General features: G+C 45.6%; 1 protein-coding gene across 2 annotated transcripts in view; it reads left to right on the forward strand.

Moving 5' to 3' along the window:
- The first annotated feature begins 338 nt into the window (after positions 1 to 338).
- The window catches only part of MBOAT2 (membrane bound glycerophospholipid O-acyltransferase 2), a 113,631-nt gene continuing 94,653 nt past the window's right edge, over positions 339 to 19,316 (forward strand). For both annotated transcript variants that reach the window (XM_079941592.1, XM_079941590.1), the window contains exon 1: positions 339 to 595. Coding sequence is in view for 1 of the 2 variants with exons in the window: in XM_079941590.1 (XP_079797716.1) it covers positions 521 to 595 (75 nt within the window). In the remaining variant the exon portion in view is untranslated. The remainder of the gene's footprint in view (positions 596 to 19,316) is intronic.

The raw sequence follows: 19,316 nt of genomic DNA on the forward strand, positions 1-19,316 counted from the left end.
ATAAGGGGATGAGGAGGCGGAGATCCCCCCCCCGCTGGCACCGAAGAGCGATCCCCGCGAGCCGCCCGCCCACCGTGGCCAGACAGCCCCTAGTCCCCCGGGCCGGGGCCTGGGATGGAGGCGGGGCGCTGCCTGCGCCTTCTGATTGGCTGCGGGCGTCGGGGCGCCGCTCCGCGATTGGGCCGCGGGGCTGTCTGGCGCGAGGGCGCGCGAGGTGGGGAGGGGGCGGTTGGAAGCTGCTGGAAGTCAGGGGGCGGGGCGGGCGCGGGCGGTCGGGGGTGCGGGCGGGGACGCGGGACGCGGGGACGCGGGGGCGCGGGGGCGCGGGGGCGCGGTGGGGGCGTGGGGGCGCGGAAGGAGGGCCGAGCGGGTCACCGCCCCCGGCCCCTCCCCGGCCCCGCCCCGCGCGCTCCGACCGCGGGCGGCCAGGGGGCAGGCGCGCCGGTCGCTTCCCCGTCCTCGGCGTCGCCCGGCTCAGTCGCGGGCGAGCGGCGCGGGCGGCCGGAGCGCCAGGCAGGCCATGGCCACCACCAGCACCACGGGCTCCACCCTGCTGCAGCCCCTCAGCAACGCCGTGCAGCTGCCCATCGACCAGGTACCCGAGGCGGCCCCGCTGGCACCGCGCCCTCGCCGCCCCCTCCGCGGCCGTGTGCCATCCGCGCGGAAGCCGGGACCCGGGACCCGGGGCGCGGGCTGGGGCGGGGGCGAAGGGAGGAGGCGACCCGCTTGTTATTGTCCGCTCGCTGCCTGGCGCCCGCTGTCCCCCCGCCCCCAGCTGCCCACCCAGCCCCCACCCCGCCCGGGCAGCCCGCGGGGGCTCCGGGCACCGACGTGCGCGCGTGCATGCTTGGCCCTGCTCCCTGCCACAGCAGCGCCCGACCCGGGGCGTGCGTGCACCGCGTAGTCGGCGATCGGAGTCCCGAAGCCGCTTCCAGTGCGTGTGGGCACGGGTGTAGACAGTGCGTGGAAAGGCTGTGCTTTGGGGGAGCCGGGGTGTCTGTGCCCTGCGCGCGTGGCACCCGATACTCCACGGGGAAAGGATGGACGTGCCTAGGTGGACGGTGCGCTGGACACGACGTGTGTGGCGTGGAGGAGGCCAGCTCCGGGGTCGGCGACCGGCTCTTTGGGACAGTTTGCGTGGAAGTGCGGCGTATTCAAGAGAGAGAGGCAACAGTTTGGGGCAAGGCAGGCAGGGGTTAGGAAGAAAAGGCAAACTGAGTTAATGATCCCAGGGTGTCTAGCGGAGAAAGTGGCAACCTTGTAGATGGAAACACCTCTTCCCCCGCCCCCCCCCCCCCAAAAAGCATTTGACACAGTGTAGGGAAGAGTGACATCTAATTCCTCACTTTGAGTTTGCATGAAGGGCCTAAGGGTTACTGAGATATAAACAGGATTGTGTGGGAAAAGCAGCGCCATTTTTATTCAGAAAAGAAAGTTTGGGAGTATTTGTCAGAGTGACATTTAGGGTAGTTGGTGGGGCAGAGATAATTGCTTTAGCCCCAGGCTAGAGGTAGTTCACTGAAAATTTTGCTTAAAATTATTTCAAGTGGACTTGATCTAGAAGTGTTTGCACTTTCCAAGGGATCCGGGTTCACTGTCCGCCCGAATGTGTTGCTGTCATTGATGTCATCAGGGATTTCATTTATAATACTGGATTCCTCTGTGTCCAGACTCCGTTTCATAGCAGCAAGGTGGGAAATGACCCCTGTGTCTAACGTTATGACACTAAGTGCTTTGTGCTTCAGTGTTTTAAAAAGTTAAATAGAAGTATGTTCAATGAGTATAAAAAAATTCTACCTCTGTTCAGATCTGAATTCCTTACTTATAGTTCAGTAATAGCTGTTGGTTCTTAGTAAATACCTATCCCCCATACATCTTGAACTACAGTTATAATGTGAATCTTGCTAATAGATTCAAGTGCCACTAGTGAAATTAATCGCATACTATAAGAAAGTAGTCTTCTCTGTTTATTAGTAAACTGATCAGAACTTACGGTTTTTCGTCTTCTCAGCCCTGTGGAGAATTCTCACTTTTCTGAAGTGAAGCACAGTGTATGGCCTTTTAGTGTATTACAACCCTCCTTGACTTAAGTAGGTTGCTGCCAAGGTATCAGCAAATGCAGGGTAGGTATCTGTTTAAAAATTGTTTTGCCAATGAGAGCAAGAGAGATAGGCCTATAGCTTTCCACTTATCTTAGGGAACAGGATTATGCTCTCTTTCTCCCTCTTCCTCTCTGTTTCATTTTCTCTCTCCCTATCACGATGAAATATTTTCTCTACTGCGCTCATGGCTTCTAATTTATATAATGCCTGTGACTTTAAAAGTGATTTAATATAATAAACTCATTTAAAAGTCTCAGCAATCCGGAGCAGGTTCTTTTTAGTGCTGACAGAAGCAGGAGAATCACGGGAAGGGGACAGGACTTACAATTTTGACTTTCCTCCTTTATTATCTACAGGTTTTGATTTGGTACCTTGGACACCTTTGTTCTCTTGAGACCATTCTGAATTTGCATAGCCACTTGTATTTTGGGTTGTTTTCTCTTAGCAAGTCTTAAGAATATTGGATTAATACCACACAAGCCTTAACTTTTTATGGTAATAATAAACTGTTTCTCTGAAGCACCGAAGAATTGACTGTTTTGCTGATAAAGCACTTGGAATAACTGAAAAATCATTTAGTAAAATTGGATGAAAAAGTAGTCACTGAGCCAGTATTTTGAAGTTGAGCAAAATAGAAATTAACTTTGGTTACATGTAAATAACTGGGTCCCAGTTGAGAGAAAGCCTAAGAACTAGTTGTAATCAAATAGAGTGATTCAACAGGAAAAAGACAAATCAGGAGATGAAAAGTGTGAAAATATAACTTTTTAGTGTGTTAATTTGGTATACACTAATTAACAGTGTTTTGAAAATTTAGGAAATTATAAAAGCAGTTATTTGATGTCAGAGGAAGAAAAGGACCTTAGAGCCAGAAAATAGTTAAACTTTTTTACTAGAGTGAGTGTGGAATTTACAAAATGATAGAAAGTACTGGTATGTATGGAATAGAAGAATGCAGGTTGCAGGGTCAGGTAGGAGAGAAAGGAGGAAATATGTTGCAGTAAAGACCAGGCAAGGAACAGGGACAAAAGATCTTGCCTGCCTTAGGCTCCTGGATTCTTTCATCTTTTCTGAGAATTCCAGAGTGACCTTGAGGTAACCATAGTATTTGTTCAGTAGGTCTTATATTTAAATAAAAATATAAAATCTGGTATTGAGTGAGGTTCGATGATGCCTTAAGATGGGAAATATTTAGCATCTGATGTTTCCCCTTTCTAGGCCTTGCATTCCAGGCGACTTTATTTCTAGGGTGGTTAGTTATCATTAAAGGAATATCTGTGGGGATTTGGACTGAGGGAGAGACAAGGGCCAAACGTGCTATCGAGAAGACATCAGATGTCATTGAACAGAACCGTATTCTTTATTAGTTGGCTATGTGGTGAATTTTTTAAAAACCCCAACATGAATACCAAACAAGGGAGAATAATTGTGTCCAGATCAACCTATTTTTTTAAGAGGTTTTTTGTTTTTGTTTTTTAACCTGAACATATATGTTCTATTGCATTTGACTTACCTCACTTCTGAGTTATCAGACTGAGGGGCTCTCTAGCCCTCTCCTTCCTCCCTCTCTTTACCCTTCCTTTCCTTTCCTGTCAAACCATTTTTCTTTCCTTATTTCCCTTGACGCTGTAATTACTATGAAATTGGAGTAAGATTCCCTGGTGACATGATGTCCAGGATGGCATACTTGGCCGACAGCCAGTGAGGGATGAGACTGACCTCATCGAACAGTCCTGTTTGGGGACAGGGTCCTTGTTTTAGAGATGACGTGCTGAACTTTTTGGGGTGGGGAGAGGGGGCAAGAGGGAGACTTGAGATACTCGGAAAGGTTTGGAGGAGGGAGGAAGAAGGACCAGCTGTTGTAACCAATCCTGCCAAGTCAGGTAATAATTATCACGGGTCACATCTTACAGTTTGCAAATCTTTTTCACATGCGTTATATTATTCTCCTGCGTCCTCACAACACCTTATGAAGTCAGATAAAATTCAAGTCCTGAAGTGTTTTAGCTTCAGGTACGTATGTACATATGGTATTAAGCATTTGAGTAAAAGGTCCATTTTAATTTCTATTCTGAACACGTGGCAAATCATTTTGACAGATCCGTGTTTTAGATGCAGGTTGCCAGTGTATTTTTGGAGGACAGGGTGGAGAGGAAGAGCTTTCCCAACACTGGAGTGCTGGTGGTGATGGCTGGAGTGGGGAAAGCGATGTGTGTACAGAGCAAGAATCCTCGTTTCCTGCTTTTTGGCCATTTCGTTGATTGGCGGATTGCTGTATATTCTCCCCCGCCCCATGCCATGTAGACAACCAATGAAGTGAAATAATATATTAGGGAAAAGAATAGTTTAGAACATTAACTGCTTTAATCCTCTTACAATTCTGTGTTGTGATGAACCCTGTTGTATAGATGAAGAAATAAATGACGTTCTCAGTTTTGAGCCTTTTGAAGATAATGACTTTTAGGAGCAGAAGGTGAATGGCAACCAAACAAGAAAATCAAAGGTGTGTTTTATTTTAAAGTGGCCATTTGAATGCTTTAGGTTTTGGACACAAGTATCTAACTCACTTGTCGCACCTGTCTACTTTTACAGCCGTAGCGAGCCTCGGCCTTCATACTGAGAGCCCTGCCGTACTGAGGCAATCTGCTGTGGAAGATTCCTTTTCATCAGGAAGGCATATGGGCCTGAGAATCTTGAATCTGTATTTTGGGCCCTGTCAGTTAACTAATTTTAGAAATGTCACTTTACATAAATGAGTTTCCCCCTGTGTAAAATGTGTGTTGCACTTAGTTTTAAAATTCCATGATTCTGTGTTTGTTTCATCAAGCTGCCTCAAATTCTTTTTGGACCGAGTTGGAGGGAATATAAATATGAACTCAGGGGAGGAAAAGGGGCTAATAAATTTCGAAGTTGAAACTGCCTCTGTGGTTAATCTGAGGCAGTGAGGCAAAGGACCGCGTGCCCTAAACTGTAGTCCATGTCGGTTTCCCTGTGTCTGTTTCCCTTCATCGGTAGGAAGTAGTCATGCCGTGGTGATGACTGGCTTGGAACCAGATTCTGCCAGCCTTGTGCTCGTTGGCAAATTACTGTATATTTCTTTAAGGCCCAGTTTCCTCACCTATAAAATAAAGATAATAAATAGTAGCTATTTGTAGATTATTGTGGAGATTAAAATACATAATCTATGTAAAGTACCTGGCTCCTAGTATACATCTGCTGCACGTTCCTTTCTTCTTTACAAATTATGAAATATTTGGAACTTGTCTTCTGTTTTTCTTTTGGGAAGTTAACATCTGTTCACATATATTCCATTTTAAATCTCTAGGACTTCCTTTTTAGGAAGGGAGATATCAGGCTCAGGTTCAGTCCTATTCCCCACACAGTGATTAAAGTAGGATTAAAATCTCATTTTGAATTTGGAGTCAAAAGTGGTTTTTCTGCTTCCTCACTGTTCAAGAGGTCTTTGTCCCCTGCTTTAAAAGTGCTTCCTGTGTTATTACTGCCTCGATAGGTACAAATAACCCTAGTCTCTGTTTACTGTGGCCCATCAGGGCTGACTTTCCAGGGAAATAATCAAAACAGCTCACACACAGCTTTTGCCTGCAGTCGATTTAACAGGTGGGAGTCTACGATGATAGAACTTGGCAAGACTTCTTTAAAATAAAACAACCTGTAAACAGGACCCCCAGCAGAGCGATCATTTAATGATTTTACAAATGACGTGGGTCCTGCTTTGGTAAACGTGTAGGGTTTGGAAAAGGGGAGGGATAGCTGATATGTGGAAAGATAGAATTCGGATTCAGGAGATCTGAATAGGCAGCAATGATGTGCCCCCCTCCTTTGCTTATCAGAAGCCTCACTGTTCTTCCAAGCCCGCATCCAGTGCACCTTGCAGATGAATCTTTTCCTGAATCCCATCCGATGTGACTGCTGTTGTATTTGAACCACAGTAGCATTTTGGATTTGGCACTGTGCTGGCATTTACACTCTGCTTAATGTTGTATGTATCTGGCAGGGTTCTGGTAGGAGACAGATTGAACTAGGTAACCAAGGAGACTTTAAGAACCATTTACTAAGATATGGGCAGGTTTAGGGAAATCGGCAAGGAATAGGGTGGTCTCCCAGGACCAGCTCCTCTAGGCCTGGAGGGGCCAGAGGAAGGAAGGGCAGAGCCCTAAGGGGGTCAGAGCCCCACGAGGGGAGCTGTAGGGGCTCCTGTCAGGAGCAGCTGCGGCCCCCAACGAGGGACCCATCCAGCCTGCGGTAGCCTTGAGGGAGGGGGTGAGGGGAGATGAATACCCCACTCCCTCCCATCCTCTCTTTCCTGCTGGTGCCTCCTTCAGAGGGCAAGTTGATACTTTGGGGGCGCAGAGGACAGTGGAGAGTGGGTCTGGAGGCCGTGGAAATCCTGTGCAGGACGTTGTGATTACTGACATGTCCTTTACAGTGTTACTCATCTCTCTACGTGATGAACACAAATAAAACACCTTTTGTCAGGCCCTTAAGGCACATCCTTATTCTGTCTCTTTCTTCTCAGTCACACGTTTTGAAAGAACAGTTGCATCTTGCTAATCTCTGCTCGCTCTTACACCATCATAATCAGGCTTCTGCCTGCAACACTGGTAGCCACATCTAGCGCAAAGTGCGTAATACTGATCAGTTACTTCTTGCTTAAACCTCTTCCCAGCTTCCCTGCTGCCCTTTGCAGTGCTTTTTCAAGTGTGGCTGTGAGACCACTTGTATCAAAAATCATGTGGGATTGTTGTTATATATTCCCAGGCTCTGCCCAGAGCTACCCAGCGAGGGCCAGGGAACCTGCATTTTTAAGCAGGCTCATTCTTACCCACCTTCTCCTACCATCAGAGGTAGAGAGCTACCTGGCCACATTATTTTTTTTTTTTTTTTTTTTTTTTTTGTTGGTACGCGGGCCTCTCACCGCTGCAGCCTCTCCCGTTGCGGAGCACAGGCTCCGGACGCGCAGGCTCAGCGGCCATGGCTCACGGGCCCAGCCGCTCCGCGGCATGTGGGATCTTCCCGGACCGGGGCACGAACCCTCGTCCCCTACATCGGCAGGCGAACTCCCAACCACTGCGCCACCAGGGAAGCCCTGGCCACATTATTTTTAAGTTTCTCCATATTACTAAAAGGTTATCAAAGTGTGATGCATTTTTTAAATGTTTGCGTTTAACCGATTAACTTGTAATCTCCAAAAGGTCATGCAGTGTAATTGTGCTGTTGACAATATAGTCACAATATACGGGAAGAATAAAATTCGTAAGTGCACACTAGGCGGTGTGGCCCCCAGTTTTCAGCTGAATGACGTCCATGTCCCTTTCCAGTCCTGTCACTGGATCTCTAGTGACTGCCTGTGTAACCTCATGTGTAGAAAATGTCAGAAGTCTAACTTTGGGGTCCTTCTGGGCTGAGAGGCCTGCCCTGAGAGAGGCCCTGCCCCACGCATTCTCAGGCCTGCTTTATCTCTGGGAACCCCTGGCCCACAGGAGAGGCCTAGAACCTCCCGAATATGGCTGCCGGCTCCTTTTCTGTTATTTGGGCCCTGCCCCTACTTTGGCCACCCCTCACACACCCACACTCTCTCCCCAGAGGAGCAGGAAATTGCCAGAAGCCCCCATGCATGTGGCAGTGGCTGGGCTGGAAGTGCAGTCCTGGTCTGCTGCCCGAAGGATCTGCAGAACCAGTTAAGTTCCCCCAATATGTTTCCTTATCTTTTAACTCCATGCCTTTGATCAAACTATTTCCTCTGCCTGGAACCCCCTCCACACTCCTTTGGGTCGGCAAACCCGTATTTTGCAATACTCTGCTAAAGCTTATGCCTCCCGGATGAAGCTTTTAAAGATCTGGCCCGTCCTTTCCAGTGGCGCGTCACTCCCCAGGGGGCCACTTGTGCGCGTCTAATGCAGGCACCAGCGGTAGGTAAGTACATGCTGCTGCCTGAGGCTGTGGGCATCCCCGGCGGAGCCCCTTCGAGGAGCTGTTCCTCGAACCTCTGCCGCGGTTCTGCAGTGAGGCTGGCGCTGCAGAAGCAGCTCGAAGAGAAGATAGACAGGTAGCCGTCCTGCTCAACCTCTGTCGTTCGCTCTGGGCTCCCCCAGCCTCTCCTGTGTCTTCCAAGCAAAAGCCCAGCATCGCCTCGGTCTGGCTTTTTCAGGAGAGGGGTAAGGGGCACACGTTGGGGGTCTTTGCCCCTTTCCACAGCTGCCTGTCAAGGGTGTGTATCGTCCTCGCTCTCGGAAGTGGTGGTCCGAGAGCCCCCGCTGATTGGCGGTGATTTGGCCGCCCTTGCCCTTGTCAGTCGGGGCCTCGGGGGAGCTGCCTCGGCTTTCCCTGCTCTGATGGCACCTGCAGCACTTCATTTCTTTTGCTTACTTCGCGCGCCTCCCTGCCAGGGTGTAGACTCCTCAGGCACAGGGCCTCTTACCAGGTTTGCCTCTCTCGCGCTCAGCACCGCCGGGCACGGAGGGCGTCCGGAGTGAGCGGCTCGCGTGGCGGGAGCACCGACCAGCTAAAGTTCCGCTCAGCACTGATTAGCAGGGCGGTCCAGGCACTGACTGCGCTTTCCTAAGCGGCAGGTTCCTGGTGTGTATCCCGGGGCGGGTGAGGGCCCCTCCCGCAGGGCTGAGGTTGGCATCAGGGGTCCTGCCGGCAGAGGGCCGAGCACACAGAGCTCAGTCTGTGCTGGGTGTCGCAGCTGCCGAGCTGCTTTTCCAGGGCTTGTGGAGGACACGGTGTGTACATCCCTCGGGTGCATCAGGGTGTGCAGTGCCCGTTTGCCGTGATGCATTTTGCAGGCATTGGAGGGTCCGGCGTGTGGCGACAGTGTGCTGGCCGTGCGGGATACAGAGGAGAAGGTGGCTGCAGCTTAATGCAGTGGTTCTCACACTTTTCAAGGCAGCAGCTACCAGAGGAGTTGGCCGGGCGGCCAGGCGGAGGCTCCCGGCTGGGGTGGTACCCGTGCCCAGCTTCTGAGCAGCCCTGCACCAGGGGCTCTCAGGGATCCTTTTCCCGGGGACACTTCACTTTTCCAGCGTCTTTCGTTGACACCCACACCCTCCCTGGCTGGAAGGCTGGTCGTGGGGTCAGGACAGCAGTGGCGTCCCCTCCCTGGATGGGGTGCTGCCTTGTCTCTGCAGCTCCTTCGGCTCCCCAGCTGGCCGAGCTCCGCAGATCGGGGTCAGGTCACTGTGACTCGGTCCCTCCGTGTGGGCACTGCTGTGCTTCCTCCTAGCTGCACAGCCGCGGGAGTTACGGGGTGCCTCTGATGTGAGTGTTTACGTAAAGGGCTGCACAGTACATCTCCGTGGGTTAGAAGGAAGCTGTGTAAACCTTTCTGGCTGACTTTTATTTTCCTCAGGAGGGTTACTTAAAAGGAGATGTGCAAAGCATTGAAGAATTTTGGAGGAATGTGACTGGGGATTCAAAGGAAAATGAAGATAACTGTGAGAGGTACCAGTTATCCCCAGCTAGACGATTACACTGTCATTACACTGTTGGGTGATAAGAGGTGACTGGAAAGAGAAGCTCTATCAGCATTGTTATCAAGCTATTCAGAAAAAAGCCTTCAGAGTGCAGAACTGTCTTTCTCCAGAAAGAACAAAGGGCTGTCCTTACAGCCCTGTGAGCGGGGCCCTGCAAGAGGGCTCCTTGCTGATCCACCCCCTTGTCCCCCAGCCGGCCATTCCGGGGAAGCCTGGCTTTTGGCCGGCAGCAGGTGTCATCAGGGGATCCTCCCCCGGCGGCCTGTGTCCTTGTGGAGTGAGGAAGCCAGGGGCAGCCCAGTTGCCAACTAGAGGGACCTCCCTCTTCCGTGAACGTCTGGGCCTCTGACCAGCTCGCCTTGCTCCTGTCTTGGCATCGGACGGAGATGCCACATACTTTCTGTCTTAAGCCATAATCCCATAGAAACTTTTTTAGTTTTTAGAGGTTTTCTGTGCCAAACTAGATATCTGTGGAAGGTCAGAGTTGTAGACAATATATACTTTTAGACATATTTAAATTACTCAGTTACATGTTATTTTAAAATAAATAGCTCCCAGCTTATACAGACAAAAAATTCTGAATCCTTTTAGTTTCTTTTTTAAGGTAGATTATAGGTAAAACTAAGCCTATGAAAGACATTCAGGTGATACTTACCTTGTTAAAACTGGAGAGAGAGGCTCTGCCTTTTGCAAAACCACTAGTTTCAAAACCGCTCGTCCTTTGGGTGCACAACGAATAGTGGTTGAGTTGAATGTATCTAATTTAACAATATCAAATTTCAAAGATAAATGTAAAGACTTGCGGTGAAGTTCTCGAAGTTAACTGTGTAGAAGGAGACTTGCCTGAGACCAGGTGAAGTTCTCGAAGTTAACTGTGTAGAAGGAGACTTGCCTGAGACCAGGTGAAGTTCTCGAAGTTAACTGTATAGAAGGAGACTTGCCTGCGACCAGGATTAAATTTTATGAATAAATCATGGGAGTTTCTGTTTACTGTAAGATGTTGTTACCTGATGAGGTCATGGGTTAGGTGAAGTAGTTAATGCCAACATAAATTCCAAATTCACATGGCTAGAGGTTGCCGGGCAGGGAACATGAATGGATATGAATGTAGATGCGGCCATTTTCTGAGATATGGACAGCATGACCACGTGAAAATCCCATGCCCAGGCTAAAAGCAAAGCCCCCCTCACATTTGCTGGTGGTTACCAAAGCTGATTTTTCAAGGGAAGCTGGAATTCTGGAGTTTTTGGTGAAAATTTGTGATTTTTAAAATTTTGGCTGAAGTTTTCTTAAATCTTCTGTTTTTTGAGCCCAAAAAACATAGCTAGGCCAGATTTAGCTTATTGGCCATCAGGAAGTAGGTAGCAGTTTCTATTATAGTTGGTGGTGGTCATTCCAATCTGAAGAACACTGTGCTCTTCTGAGATGTCGGAGGACCCGATTATAACCATAGCAGGACAGTCAGGGCTGCAGAAGGCTTGGGAGCCATGTCATGGGATTGTTGAAGATGTAATTCTTGTATTTCATCACTTAGTAATTTCGTCCTTAAACTGGCCAGCAGGATTTCAGGTTAAATTTTGTCTGACTAGTTCTAGTCATTTGGAGAGGGTCACACCTTAGAAATAATCTTGAAAGTTAATATCCCATTAAAGTGGGAAGGTTGGACTTTCACACCGCTATCATTTTGTTCTTTTTGCAGATCCAGTATTTCAGTTATTAACTGGCCTAAGTGGTCAAGGCTATCTTATGGGTGTGATGTTAAAAAAAAAATGTCTAGCTAATAGAGAATGAAGTCTCTTGGAAAGGTCTTGATTGCCCAATAAGCCCCTACCAATGTTTCAGGTTTTTAACGTGTACATTGAGTTCTGGACAGCATATTTTATCTTGTGATAACTATTCAGGCTTTGGAGTTTAACTTTAATCTACAGTGCGTTTCACTGCAGGTGTTAGGGTGCCTTTTCTAATATGGGACTGGCACAGCTGTTCATGTGAGCTGCTTACCAAGGATAGAAGTGACGAAGATTTTTGGTGTCTGCGTAGAGCCGAGGGGACAAGGTAGAAGTACCCTTTGGCTGGTATTTAGTATCTCTGGGGATGGCTAAGTGTCCTCAGTCTAAGATTGTCATCCTTCTATGCGGTCCCTGTAGCTTTCCTGTAGTATGAGACTAGTTACGTCTTCTCCTTTTGTTCTTGGAAAATATTTTAAAAGCCACATAGTAAAGGAAAATCTTGGTATATTCGGCATCACAGCATTGAGCTTCAGCCTTCCGTTAGATTTGAATGGAAATTCTGATCAACTAGTCAAAATCAAAGAACAGAATTTTGGGGTATTGTCGGTATCGTTGGGTATTTGCTACACTTCTCCATATGGATTGGAAGGATTCGTTTCTAAAGAGTTAGCGTTCTCTTTTAAAGTATAGGGAATATGAATTAACGGGGAGCTAAGTGTGCTGTTCCAAGTAGGCTTTTGGCACAGGCTCAGTTTCAGCACATAGGACTATGAAATGATTGATGCAATAGCTTTGCTAGGAACGTGGCATTTGGTAGGAAACGTGTGAGTCGATTTAGAAAAAAATCCTGCTCGGAATATTAAAGACAAAAGGATGTTGGGACCATTTCAGCAAAGACAAAATAGATTAGAATCGTGCCAGAGGGCTGGTCGTGGATCGTTTTCTTTCTTATATTGATTTTATTGAAAGCAGGAACCTCTGGAAAATAATGGAAATATTAAATTGCTTTTGCCCATTTTGTCCCTAACTCCAGATTTGGTAAACGCACCTTTCAGCTGTTGTAAAATGAAGGCGAATGTCAGTACAGACCAGCTCCCTGGCTGGGCTAGTACTGTGGGTAGCAAGGAGATTAGCTATCTTTATGTTGGACAGTAAACAGTGAGCAGCAGGGCAAGGTTCAGCCAGGGAAAAGCAAGTGTGTATTAGTATAAGTTATATATCAGGGAAGATGGACTGGATCAAAATTAAGAGCCTTCTCTCGCGCTGGGACCCAAGGAAACGAGGTAGTAGCAGTGCCGAAGACAGACTTTGACAAATGGACATCATTCTGAGAATCGTAGAGTAGGAAAGTTTTAGTCTATAGTGAGTGTTGTTACTTTTATAACATTTTTATAAAAGGAAGTTGCTGGCTTATTGGTATAATTTTAGAGATTACGAATTACCATTTTGGCAGTAAAGATGGAAAAGGGTAAGTAGGTATTATTGTTCATCGAGCACCTGGTGTAGGCCAGGGGTTTTCTAGGCCCTGGAGGGATGCAAAGATGAGTGAGAGCTGGTCTGGCTCCTGAGCTTCTAGTCTAGAGGGAAGAGAAAGACTGATACATTTGCACAGCATGTAAAGGTGTGTCAGGTGGACTTAGCTTGGATAAAGCTGCTGCAGGGCGTCCCAACAATAAGTCAGGGCCTTTTTTTTTTTTTGCGGTACACGGGCCTCTCACTGTTGTGGCCTCTCCCGTTGCGGAGCACAGGCTCCGGACGCGCAGGCTCAGCGGCCATGGCTCACGGGCCCAGCCGCTCCGCGGCATGTGGGATCTTCCTGGACCAGGGCACGAACCCGTGTCCCCTGCATCGGCAGGCGGACTCTCAACCACTGTGCCACCAGGGAAGCCCAGTCAGGACCTTTAAAGGTAATAGACTACTTGTTTTCTCACATAAGTTTTGATGTAAATGGTCCAGATTGGTGGATAGTTCCACTTCACCTGGTCCTACAGAGACCAGTGTTCCTTCCAACACATTGTTCTGCTGCCTGGGGCCTTATCGCCTGATTGCAGTTGAGGCTGGTTTGTTGAGGGCAGTGGTCCTTAAACGTGAGTTTGCATGAGAATCCCCTGTAACACTGGTTAAAACACAGGTTGCTGGGCCCTATGATCAGAGTTTCTGATTCAGTTAAGTCCGAGTTTGCAAGTGTGACAGGTTCCCAAGTGATGTTACTGCTGCTGGTCTGGCAGCCAGACCTTGAGAACTTAGAAGGTTCCAGTCCTCCAGCAGACAAGGGGGGAAAGAACCCTTGTGGCTGCAGGTGTGGGCCAGAAGTGGCACATACGCGTTACTTTGACCGTGCTTCCTTTTGCCAGCGCTCTGTCACGTGGCCACAGGTCACAGCAAGGATACGGGTGGGGTGAGGGCTAGTAAATGTAGCTCGTCTGTGGGAGGGCAGGGCAGGCTCCACCATGCCGGCATCATCTAGGGAGAAACAGCCGTAACTCGGGCTTGGATTGGTCAGGGCAAGGTAACGTCTGAGCCAGAATCTCGAAGGATAAATTTTCCTGGCATCCCAGAGCAGAAGTGCGACTTGTAGTTAAGGAAGCAGGGAACGCGGGAAGCAGGGCAGGCTCGCCCTTTGAATAAGTATTGATTGATGGCCAGGCTTTTTGTGAGTCCTTGAGCTGCAGAGACTAGAGGGGAAATGGGCAGGGTCCGATGCAGCTGATTAAAAAGCACACGGGTTTCGTGTGTTAAGGGTCTAGCAGTGAAGACCATGGGTTCAGGAATCAGCTTAGATTTGAGCTGTGCTTCTGTGTGAGCGGCCTGGACCTTGCTTCATCTGCACTGCTGAGCCTCGTGGGTAGGAAGCACTCTGTAAATGTCAGCGATCATGGTCATCGCACCTTTGGTGTGAACTGCTTGTGTGAAACGAAACCCTCACGGGAGTCTCTGGTGAATGGCCTTCTGGCTTCTGCGTGAACACATCTGTGCTGGAGAGCTTGCTCCCTTCGCTAGGGCAGCCAAGGCCATTTCTGGGTAGCTGTCATGGTTAGAAGGTTTGTCATCTTGGTGCTTACGGACTTTCTGGAACAATCCGGAAGTGGTCTGAGTAAGCCCACTTCTTCATGGTCACCTTTTGGATTGTTGGAGACATTCCGTCTGTCTTCACATGGTTGGCTTATGAACAAGCGCACTTTAGTAAATCAGGTATCGCTACCCCTAAATCTTCTGCTTTGGAATGCAGAGGCTCGTGAGTGAACGTTTCTAGCTGTCCTGGGATGGGTAGCCCTGCACCTGAAAGTCTGGTTTCCAAGGGTTGCCCTCTTTAGAGCATTGCATACTTGTTTGAAGATTTATTGCTTTTTGCCTCTATTATTTGCTAGTATGTACTAAAAATAAAAATAAAATTGCTGATTTGGTAATAGGCATGTTCTTTGAGACAAAGATATTTGAGACACTGATAGAAATCACTAGGCATACCCCGAATACCACTTCTTTAGGCTCAGTGGACTCCTGGTACTCATGGTTTATTGTGTTCAGGCGTGAGAAAAAGAGCATCACTGAAGAACGTGGATGAAATGCTGGAAATGTGTTATCTAAGGTTGCCTTTAAATAGGGGCCCATCGAATCACAATTTTGGTCAAATGTCTGATGGCTGAGTGTTAAAATCAATAGTGAGTTAAAGCTGAATATTATCCAGACAAATCTCAAAACTTTCTTTGTCTTCGACTCCTGAAAATGGTTGATGGTGTCCTGTAATCATTTCTGCAAACAGTTGTTTCTTTGTAGATTCAAAATAATAGGAATTCTCTTCTTAAAACATTCTTTTTTTTTCTTAACGTCTTTATTGGAGTATAATTGCTTTACAATGGTGTGTTTACAATGGTGTTTGCTTTATAACAAAGTGAATCAGCTATACATATACATATATCCCCATATCTCCTCCCTCTTGTCTCCCTCCCACCCTCCCTATCCCACCCCTCTAGGTGGTCACAAAGGACCCAGCTGATCTCCCTGTGCTACGCAGCTGCTTCCCACTAGCTATCTATTTTACATTTGGTAGTGTATATATAAGTCCATGCCACTCTCTCACTTCGTCCCAGCTTACCCTGCCCCCTCCCTGTGTCCTCAAGTCCATTCTCTACGTCTGCATCTTTATTCCTGTCCTGCCCCTAGGTTCTTCATGACCATTTTTTTCCTTAGATTCCATATATATGTGTTAGCATACAGTATTTGTTTTTCTCTTTAAAACATTCTTATGAAGACTATTGATCTCAGGTTTAATTAGTGAGAATAAAACATGTTTTGGGAACCCCAATTCTCTTTAACACTTTCTTTTTTTTCCATACTCCTTATATATTTTTATTACATATGTATGATTCATTGTGGATATTATTGTTTGTGAGTTTAGCATTCTTTCTCCTTGTGAAATTGAGATGGCAGAGCTAATTATTCTGCTTTTAATTCATTTGCATAAGATGTATAGAATTCCCAAATAGAGCTTTTTCATTAAAAAAGGTCATTTTTTTCATGATGTAAAACTAAATAACTAAAAATCGAATATGGTTCTTAAAGGTTACTTTGTTTTATGTTAGTACACTAAACAATTTTATAAGTATAATAGAATTATAAAATAATATCTCTTATTGACTTCTAAAAATTTTATAAAAATTTTCCTCAGTGAATATAATGTTCTTCCTAAAGCTGTCGTATAAATGAACCCTTTCTCAACTCTCACATTAACTCATTTGCTTTCCTGTTAATAGTTTCATACTCATCAGTTATAACAGCATTTTACTCTCATGATAACAAGCACATATTCATATTTTAACTGATAGAATATTAATATATAGGCACACAAGGTGATTTCACACCAATTTAAATGTAGAATTCTTATTTATATATTTGAAAGTTAATATTCATTTATGAACAATAGATATGAATGACATGCACTGTTTATATTACTGGTGTTATTTTGCTGATCAGAAATGACAGTAGGATTAAAGACCTAAATGTAAGACAGGAAACCATTAAAATCCTAGATGAAAACATAAGCAGAGCACTCTTTGACATAAATCGTCATAATCTTTTTTTGGATCTGTCTCTGAAGGCAAAGTAAACAAACGCAAAAATAAACAAATGGGACCTAATTAAACTTAAAAGCTTTTGCACAGCAAAGGAAACTATTGCCAAAACAAAAAGGTAACCTACTGAATGGGAGAAAATATTTGCAAGTGATATGACAAATAAGGGATTAGTATCCAGAATATATAAACAGCTCATATAGCTCAATATTAAAAAACCAAACAACCCAATTAAAAAATGAGCAGAAGACCTGAATAGACATTTTTCCGAAGACAACATACAGATGGCCAACAGGCACATGAAAAGATGCTCAAGATTGCTAATCACCAGAGAAATGCAAGTCAAAACCACAGTGTTATCACCTCACACCTGTCAGAATGACCATCATCAAAAAGACCACAAATAACAGATGTTAGTGAGGATGTGGAGGAAGGGGAACCCTCCTGCGCTGTTGGTGGGAATGTAAATTGGTGCAGCCACTATGGAAAACAGTATGGAGGTTCCTTAAAAAACTAAAAATAGAACTACCATATGACTCAGCACTTGCACTCCTGGGTATATATCTGAAGAAAACAGAAGCACTAATTCGAAAAGATAGGTGCACCCCAACGTTCATAGCAGCACTTTTACAGCAATGACGATATGGAAGCAACCTAAGTGTCCATCAACAGATGAATGAATAAAGAAGAGGATATGTGTGTGTGTGTGTGTGTGTGTGTGTGTGTGTGTGTGTGTTTGTGTGTGTATACAGGAATGAAAATTTGCCATTTGCAACGATATGGATAGACCTGGAGGGCATTATGCTTGGTGGAATAAGTCTAACAGAGAAAGACAAATGCTGTATGTTATCACCTATATGTGGAATCTGAAAAATGAAAGGAATGAATATAAAGAAATTTACAGATCTAGGGAACAGACTAGTGGTTACCAGTCTGGAGAGGGAAGCGGGGGAGGGGCAAGATAGGGATAGGGGATTAAGAGGTACAAACTACTATGTATAAAATGAATAATCTACAAGGATATATTGTACGGCATAGGGAATATAGCCCATATTTTATAATAACTTTAAATGGGGTATAATCTATAAAAATATTGAATCACTATGTTGTATACCTGAAAGTAATGTAATATTGTAAGTCAACTGTACTTCCATTAAAAAAAAAAAAAGAAATTAGTCTATCTCAAGTGATAAAATTGAGATAAGTGTGAAATTCAAGGATGCTAGAAATGACCAGGAAAACGGCATTAGGCCTTTTTGTCCTTTTACAGGCCAAGATGCAGAGCAAAGCAAAATCGTGGATTTGGGCTGAATAACAGGATGAAACCAAACTTTAGTTCATCTATAACTTGAAAAGTTGGCGAAATTAGGGTTTTTGTTTTGTTTTGTTTTTTGCTCATTAGGAGCTGATTCTTCTCTTATAACATGTAGATGTGTTTGACGTTTGTGCATTTCCAATTTCGTGTGTTTTCACTAATGTATTTTGTATCCTAATAGGGAACTGAATATAGTTTGTGTGTTTTCTATCTGATTTTAAAAGTAATATATATTCATTGTATAAAATTTATAAAACACAGAAAGGTGTAAGATGAAAATTTAAAAATCACTCATTGTTCTTCAACTTTTGCTACCTTTCTTTTTAGTGTGTGTATATTTAAACAAAATTACCTGCATACTGAATGTAAGATTTTTGTAACCTTTTGTTTTTACGTAACACTTTGAGAGTCACTTCCAATTTTATTAAATCGATTTTCAAAACCAATATAGTGTTCCATCATTTGGATATATCATAGTTAATTATTCCTCTGTTGTGTACAATTTTTTGCTATCATGATATTGCAGTAAATTTCTTTATATATTTGTTTGGTGCATATAGCTGTTTATTTCCTTAGGAAAAGAAGTTTCCCGAGTCTGAAACAATATGCAGAATCACTGGTTTTGAAACAATTATTAGAACTTTTGCTTTTGCTTTTAATTTATTACAGTTTGTTTTCTCCTTTAATATTTTAAGTTGTTTTCACTTTTTATTTCTTCATACTTGCACCCTTTAGAAGTTACATTGCCTTGTCCTTCAGTACTTGAATGTTTTGTGAGTCAGAAAGTTACCGGAACTCCCCAGCTTGGGTGGTGTCAGCTCTGGTCCAGTGGCTGTGCTTTCCCCACTGCCTTTACCAAGTGCTGAAAGGATGGAGATTATGCCTTAGAGGCGTGGCCTCCTTTTACCCCTTGCCTCCGGGCGTCTTCTGCTCTGTTTCTGTGTCTGTTTACTCGGTCATTTCCCCCACTAGATGGATCTTCCTTCTCTCCATTGCTGGTGCCCTCCCTCTGCAGGCATTTGTCAGATGTTTGCATTGCATACAAGTTTGTGATGATTATATTTCTAATTTTTAGAAAAGTGACATTACATTCATTTTAAGACTCCCAACCACCTGGAAGTCTACCAGCAGGATTTATGCTCAACCTGTTCAGAGCATTTGCTCACCAGTTCTCCTTGCAGGCTTGGTTCCCATTCCAATTGGTTTAGTGTTGAGAGAGTTAGACACACCGTGAAGAGGAACCACACCACTGGCGGGTCGGCTGGTACGTTAGGGATGCTGGAGACTGGTGTCTGCTGCCGGCACACCTTGCTGGTGCCATCTGCCTGCCTCGTGCTCAGAGGTCCGGAGCCCCTGCCAGCGAGGGTCATGGTTAATAGAGCAGACATTCGCATTTTTCCTTCCTCCTTTTAGAAGCCCTACTTCATGTTCCTGAGAATAACAGGGAAAACTCCATTCTTTCTTGATTTCTCTACTTGTAGGTAAAGAAGAAACAAAAAATTATCACATAGCTTTAATCTTGTAAAGGAAGTGATGGTAGGCATTTAGTGCAAATCATGTGTCTTAGCCCTGCTCAGACCGCTGTGGGGAATCGTCTTCCCACT

The sequence above is a fragment of the Stenella coeruleoalba genome (genome assembly GCF_951394435.1).
Source record: "Stenella coeruleoalba genome assembly, chromosome: 13".
In the NCBI taxonomy this organism is placed as follows: Eukaryota; Metazoa; Chordata; class Mammalia; order Artiodactyla; family Delphinidae; genus Stenella; species Stenella coeruleoalba.